Raw genomic sequence first — 7328 nt, 5'->3', positions numbered from 1 at the left:
GCATAGTTTTAATTATAAGAGATGCGTATTTCCTTTTGATCCCAAATGATATTATGTGAAGAAATTAATTTTTAATCACTTTCATCTCAGACTTATTATGTATTTTCTATCAATAATATTTCTCATTTAACGAATTCTTTTGTATATTTTTGGTTGGCAGGATTGGACTTCTTGTATAATTCAGGGGACTAAAATTTCGCCAAAAAAAAAAGGTAAGGATATACTCGTAATCTAATTTGCTAGTGTTTCTCCTTATTATTTTTATACCATCTTTATGTCTCTATTGTTATTTTCCCTACGCTTTTGATATATATATATATAAATATAAATATATATCAATTCTATTTTTAAAATTAATCATACTTTTAGCATTTTGATGATGACTTCTATTACGAAGTGTGTTATATATGTAACACAACAAAAGAACAAAAGCAAATGTGATATTCTAAAACTTGTTAAACTGTTCGTACGGGGCTCCTGTCCTAGTCTTACTTGGACTTTTTTCTTTCACCTTGCATTACTTCTCTTCTTGCCGAAATATGGGGAGGAGCACCTTTTAGGGCCTGTTTAGTTTGAGGGGAGGATGGGAGAGGTTTTAATTGACAGAATATGAAAAAATATATATAAGTTATTCTATTTTTAGGATATTTGATTTATTTGGATTTATTATCATTTTATGATTTATGTAGATATAATTTATTAGTAGCTTAGTATTTTTTTAGTAGGATTAGTTATTATTTTTATTTTTATTATTGTTATAGCATAATTAGATTTAGGCTTTTCAGTATATTGCAGACTTGATTATTGAATGATATTGCAGTTATCGTCTTCTCTTGGCTTGTTTCCTCTTCTCTATTATCTATTTTCCCTTCTTTACTCTTTTTGATCTCTTTCCTTCCTCTTCGCTCTTCTCGTTTTACATCATTAACTTTACCTTGCTTGGTTTGATTAAAGAGGAGAGGGAAAGATGTTTACCGATCTTTTGTTTAATTCAAGAGAAGGAGGAGAAGGATAGTAATAGTCAATTTATCATTTTACCCTCACATATTAATTTTTATTTTTATTTATATATTACATAAATTAATTTACATCCTAATTCAAATTACATAGTTTAATAAAAATGTAATATTGTTATATCAATATGTGTATTAAACAATTGGTACTGTGAATTTTTATTCTAATTAGCATAATAATATATTTTAAATAATCAAATTAGCAAATTTACTTTGTTTTTTAAAAAATGAAATTTTTGTTCTCCTTTGGCTATGCTTTTTCCTTCGTGCTTTAAAACATATTTTAGTTAATAATAATATTTTTTAAAAACTAATTAATTTATAATAATATAATTTTTCACCATAATAATATTTTTATTAAATTAATGTTTATTATAATATATTTTTCATTATAATAATATATATTTTTATTTACACTAATGTATTTTTATTTGAAATTATAATAATACATTTTTTATTTTTTATGGGTATTAATGAAATATAAAAAAAGTAAGAGGGTAAAATGGCCTAAGAATTGAGCTTCCCTCTAAAAAAACTTTAATTTGGAGGAGAGCTAAAACAAAAAAAGGTGACGGAGGAGAGGGGGAATTTTTTCTCCCTTCCTCTCTAACATTTCTAACCAAATGGGAGAATGGGCTCATTTTTCCTCCCCTCCCTCACCATCTCCTCCAACCAAACAGGCCCTTAGAGATGGCTAGGATCGGGGCTCCTTTTAGTAGGCATGTATTATCATTAGTGTCAAAATTGATTCGTCATGCTACATGTATTAGGCATTTCACGTACAATTCGGGTGTTGTTGGAATCGTCTCTTCCAGAGGTAGTAAAAAAAAACTCAATCAAAGCAATTAGTAAGAGGCAGGGACCGATCTACAAAAGCAAATGAGAAGTGAAGAGAGACTAGAGCTGAGAGCTGGAGTAACAGTAGAGTGCGCTAAAGTAAATGAGCAATGCAAACAACATATATTATCATCCCAAAGTCTTTTGGCTTATCCACAAAGGCACCCTTGGCTGGTTTCATAAATGGAGGTGTATAGCCATATTGGATAATCTCCAAGATTTTGAATTTCGTCTCCTGATGAATACTTCCATTTTTGCTTCTCTTCCTAAAGTTGAAGCCTTAGAAGATTGGTGGTGAAAGATCAAAGGATGATTTATTCATGCCTTTATGAAGAAGTTTCTGAGATGATGATTATGAAAGGGTTTTGCTAAGTATGATACACAAACTAAGTCAAAAATATTGGTGGTTACTAATAGGATTGGCATGATTTAGGTACAACACATGAGATGTCAAAGATTAGGGGGTCGTTTGCCTATTTTTATGAAACTATTGTCTCTCCTTTCTTCCGTATCACGTGGTTCCCTACTCTCACGGTCCATTAAGCCATTCCTTCAAATAGCAACTTTTAATGTAGTCTAAGTGACTTCCGATTTAAAACCACTACCCAAATCCAGCTTCAAAATGCATTCATTGAGTCATAATATATGACCTGTAGTGAATTTCTTTTAGATTCATCTTCATGTATTTTACTTTCTAAGATGATTATACTAAATACCAAATTAGTATATATTTTGCTCCTTTTTTAGTTAGTTTCCTTCATTTATCATCTTATTAAAATCATTATGTCGGTATTTCACAACTTAAATGAAGATAGAAAGAGAGAATAACATTAACTTTATTTCCATGTTAGATGGATGGCATCCCTGCTAAACTTGTAGAGAACGAAGCCCAAAGTTTAGTGAACTTGGTGAAAAATGAAGCTCAATATTTATGTTGCTTCAATAGTTATGTTCAAAAGTATAAGCACGCAGAGGAAAGATTGAATGCAAAACTCAAAGATGTAAGGAGAAGAATTGATCAAGCTAGGGGTGTTGCTATTGTCACATCTGTAGCACTACTGGACACGTGAAGCTGAAGAACTCATTGATGCTGACACTAAGAAAGAGAATTGCTTTAATGACTTGTGTATTAATTGCTGGCGTCAATATCAAAAAGGCAAAGACTTGGCAAAACGAACTCTAGATATTGACAAACTTCTAGAGAGAAGTAACTTTGATATAGTGGCAGGTCCAACTAATCTTCCAGGTATAAAATATCATTGCTTGGAAAATTTCATGCATTTTGAGAGCAGAAAGTCAATATTTAAAGAACTTAAAAAGGCACTAGAAGATGAAGAAAACAATATGATTGGATTGCAAGGCTTGGGGGGAACAGGCAAAACCTCGATGGCAACAAAAGTAGGTGCTGAATTAGAAGGATCCATATTCGGAAAAGTCATCTTTCTTGTTGTCTCTAAGCGTCCAGAGTTCAAAGAGCTTCAAGGTGAAATTGCTAGGAATTTGGGTTTGGAATTAAAGAATGGAGCAGAAGAAGTACTCCATGATAAAATATTGGCCAAAATCAAAGCATTAAATGAAAAACTTCTTATAGTGCTAGATGACGTGTGGATGGAGTTTAATCTCACGAAAGAGTTGGGGATTCCTCCTCGCCACTTGCACAAGGGTTGCACTATATTGATAACCACCCGGAGCAAAGAGATTTGTACAAAAATGGATTGTCAAGGGATCATTGATCTACATAAATTGACTGATAAGGAAGCATTGTCACTTTTCCTCGAGCATACTAATAGCTCCTCTACTTTGGAGAGTTTGGCACAAAATATTGTGGACCATTGCCATGGAGTACCAGTTGTAATTGTAGCTGTAGCAAGATCATTAAAAGGGCGACCTTCTTTAGTTTGGAAGGAAGCGTTGAGGAACTTGCAAAGAGGTGAGTCAATATTTAAGGTTCGTGATGATGATTTAAAAGGGGTCTATGAAGGTTTGAAATTGAGCTATGATAATTTGAAAAATAAAAAATCCAAAAGGCTCTTATTGATATCTTCCCTATTCCGCGAAGATTTTGAGATTCCTATGGAGTTTTTAATCAGAATTGGTGTGGGAATGGGTCCTTTTGAGGAAGCTGATGACTACAATGAAAGAAGAAGAAAAGTACTTGATGCTATAGTGGAACTCCTAGATTCTTCTTTATTATTGAATGCGGAGAGGGAATGTGTAAAGATGCATGATTTGATTCATGAAGTAGCCTTATCAATAGGAGAAAAGGATGTTCAATCTGTCATTGAATCTAAACCGCCTAAAGAGGGCTTGCAATGTTTATTTTGGAAAAGCAATTCTTTTCCAAGACACTTTGATGGTAGAAACCTTGAGGTTTTACTTTGGGTTCTAGATAACTCGGAGGATTTGGAAGTCCCTGATATGTTCTTTACAGTGATGAAAAGGCTCAAAGTTTGGTTTCTATTGAGTGCAGCTGACAATCGAATTTCAGCTCAATTACTATTTTCATCAATTCAGTCATTACAAAATATTCGAACTCTCATAATAGGAAATTTTGAATTATGCAACAGCATCTTTATGTTGGGAGGGTTACCAAATCTTGAGAGTCTATGGTTCCATGATTGTTCAATTATTAAGCCTGGAGAAAATTTTGGGCTAGAGAAGTTGAGATTCTTAAGGATAGAAAATTGTAAAATCACTATGAGTAATCCTTTTGAATTGATTGAAGCATGCCCAAATCTAGAGGAGTTGAATTTTTTGAATAATGAGTATGATGAGGAGGAAATAGCAAATACAATTTCTCATGTGAAATGTGCATCTTTTCATACATTACAGATATATCAAATATCTTGTCATGGTCAGGATGAATTTTTAAATTATTTTGAGCAATGTGGTTCCCTGTCAAGATGCTTTAAGCCAAGTTATTTAAGGCATTTCATCTCTGAGGCAACATTTAAACAACTTGTTAAAACAGCTGAGCTTCTCATGTTAGAAGGTCATGGAGAAACAAAACAGAAAAATCTTGTCCCTGATATTGTTCCAGTAGACAACAAAGGCATGACTGACTTGATCATTCTTCAATTGGATTCTTGGCGTGACATGCGATGTCTCATTGATGTTGCGAACAATCATCTTGATGTGAAGAATGCTTTTTCCAATTTAGTTGGACTATATCTTTCTGAAATGGGACTAAGCAATATATTATTTAATGGCCACTATAACCTGTGTCATCTGAGGACCTTGAAACTGAACGGGTGTCCAAAGCTGACGTCAATTTTCCTCCCATCCACTGCTCAAAGGCTTTTACAGTTAGAAGAGTTGAACATTGAGGGATGTGATGCATTGGAATGCATTGTAGAAGATAAGAGTTCAAGAGGGGAAATAGTTGGTGGTGATGGTGACAATGATCAAAAGAGCTACGACACTCTGTTTCCAAAGTTTAAAATTCTTGAAATTGATAGGTGTGACAATTTAGAAATAATATTGCCAATCCTTCAAGGTGGATGGCCTCTGGAAAGAATAATCATACAGCAGTGCAAGAAGTTGAAATATATATTTGATAAGTTCCAAGAGGTCAATGTTATGCTCCCCTCTCCGGAAAGAATGCATCTTCTTAGTCTATCAAGTCTGGTTGGTGTTTTCAGGGAGTATGAAAAATCCACCTCTTCGTCACCACAACGGCTAGCACCCACACCTCAAAGCAGCAAGATACATTCTTTTTCTTGGGGTCAAGTATGTTGTTTTAAATCAAAGGCCACAAGTGAAGAGGCTGATGTTGCTGTTTCTACGGGGAGATTGCTTGACGAAGAAATCTCACGGGTATGATCAGCTCGCTTCTCTATTTATGTTCAGATTTCTTTTTACATTCAAGTCTCTCTCTTGTGAATTATACATTGTTAATTATTTCAAAAAGAAAAATGATTTACAATTAAATAAAATAAGGTGTGAGTGTTAAAAATATTTATTATGATCCTTGGTACGATGCATTATTTAAAGTACCTGTATGTGCATGATTGACTGAATCTGTAACAAGATTTTGTAAATACGTCTTGTTATAACAATTGTTCCTGGGTAAAAATACACATACATAAACATATTCATGCGCATACACACATGCCTTTTATTACAAGAAATATAGTTAACAATGCTTAGCACATAAACAATTTATGATATATCTTTGTTGAATTTTTTGAAATTATAATCGGATAATGATAGTTTCCCAGATTTCAACCAAATTACACATAATCTACTACAACAGAAATATTCATTACCTCTAAGTTATTTTCCTTGTTTAGATATCTATGAGCATTACGATTGCGTAAACAACAATGTCTTTTTGAAGGGATTACTTGCATCTAAGAAATGGATTGATAATGCTCCTACACTTGGGAGGCAACTAGCACTCCATGTTGTTGGTCATATCAGGAAGATGGAACTTGCATATCTCTCTTCAAATTCACTATCAACTTTGTTCACTTTATCCATGGCATCAGTGATATCATGGGAAGAGATGACAATCAGGGGTTATGATGGGCTAAAGCACTTGGTAACGAGCGAGGAGGATGATTATAAAGATCAAATCAACTGTAGTTCCATTTTCCCAAAGTTACAGAAACTTTATATCTCACGGTGCAGGGACTTGGAATTTTTATTTCTGTCTGCAATATCTATAGAAATTAAGAATTTAAAGTCCTTGACTATTGAAGGTGCTCCTAAGCTAACATATGTCATTCAGAAATACCAGCATCAGCATCGTTTATCTGATCAAAATCAAAATGACGAGTGGCACTTTGATCTCCCTGCTTTGGAGGTCCTCTGTTTAGAGAAAGTACCTAAGTTCATCGACATTGGTCCCATGAATTATAAAATAGTGTCACCATCTCTACCACACGTTTGTTCAGACAAAGCACAACTGAATTTGAATACCACAAAGGTAATGCTCTCTCTCTCCCCCCCCCCCCCCTTCTGTGGTTATAGAAAAGGGCAAGGCCCCGAGTAATGCTCTCCTTTTGACTTGAAGTTGTTTGTTCTCTATTGATATCCTTACTCAAAAGTGAAATATAAAAAAAATGAGGTTTGAAAACACTTCATAAAATTTTTTGCGTGTGATTGATACTTAGTTTGCAAAATTTCTTGAAATTATAGTTGGATAAAGAGAGTGTAAAAATACAGTCAGATGAAAATTGACTACATGATGTGCTGGTTTTCTAGATTTCATGCGTGTCTACAAATATCACTTGAAAATTTAACTGTGTGCGTATGTAGATCTTAGGTGTCAAAAAGAAATATATCACGGATACAGTGAAACACTTCATAAATATTTTTTGTTAATGACCATGAATTTTAAAAGTTTCAAAAAAGGATTAAGATTATTGGTTAGAATTAATGTTTTATATTGATTCTTTTCTATATTCTTCATTGTTTAAGTAGATAAATTTAACCACTTCAATTCTTGTTTTTAATATTTTCAATATTCATATT

The 7328-nt window shown here is 33.3% G+C and overlaps 1 protein-coding gene across 1 annotated transcript; it reads left to right on the top strand.

Annotated features, from left to right (window-relative positions):
* The first annotated feature begins 2701 nt into the window (after window positions 1–2701).
* On the top strand, window positions 2702–7034 carry LOC114744216 (probable disease resistance protein At4g27220). The gene is made up of 4 exons (XM_028932413.1): window positions 2702–2758; window positions 2904–5666; window positions 6190–6780; window positions 6993–7034. Exons 1-4 carry the CDS (start codon window positions 2702–2704, stop codon window positions 7032–7034), a joined length of 3453 nt encoding a protein of 1150 aa, XP_028788246.1.
* The last annotated feature ends 294 nt before the right edge of the window (window positions 7035–7328 follow it).

The sequence above is a fragment of the Neltuma alba genome, unplaced genomic scaffold (assembly GCF_004799145.2).
Source record: "Neltuma alba isolate B1F8T4 unplaced genomic scaffold, ASM479914v2 tig00004288_pilon, whole genome shotgun sequence".
Taxonomy (NCBI): domain Eukaryota; kingdom Viridiplantae; phylum Streptophyta; class Magnoliopsida; order Fabales; family Fabaceae; genus Neltuma; species Neltuma alba.
Note: the sequence above shows the minus strand (reverse complement) of the source record. Positions and strands in the feature narration are given on the sequence as shown.

Bases quoted from the DNA above. Each gene is read 5' to 3' on its own strand.
- LOC114744216 (XM_028932413.1), top strand. From the start codon at position 2,702: ATGGATGGCATCCCTGCTAAACTTGTAGAGAACGAAGCCCAAAGTTTA. The intron at 2,759-2,903 runs GTGAAAAATGAA...TCACATCTGTAG, and splicing joins CCCAAAGTTTAGTGAACTTG to CACTACTGGACACGTGAAGC. The intron at 6,781-6,992 runs GTAATGCTCTCT...TTGAAATTATAG, and splicing joins TGAATTTGAATACCACAAAG to TTGGATAAAGAGAGTGTAAA.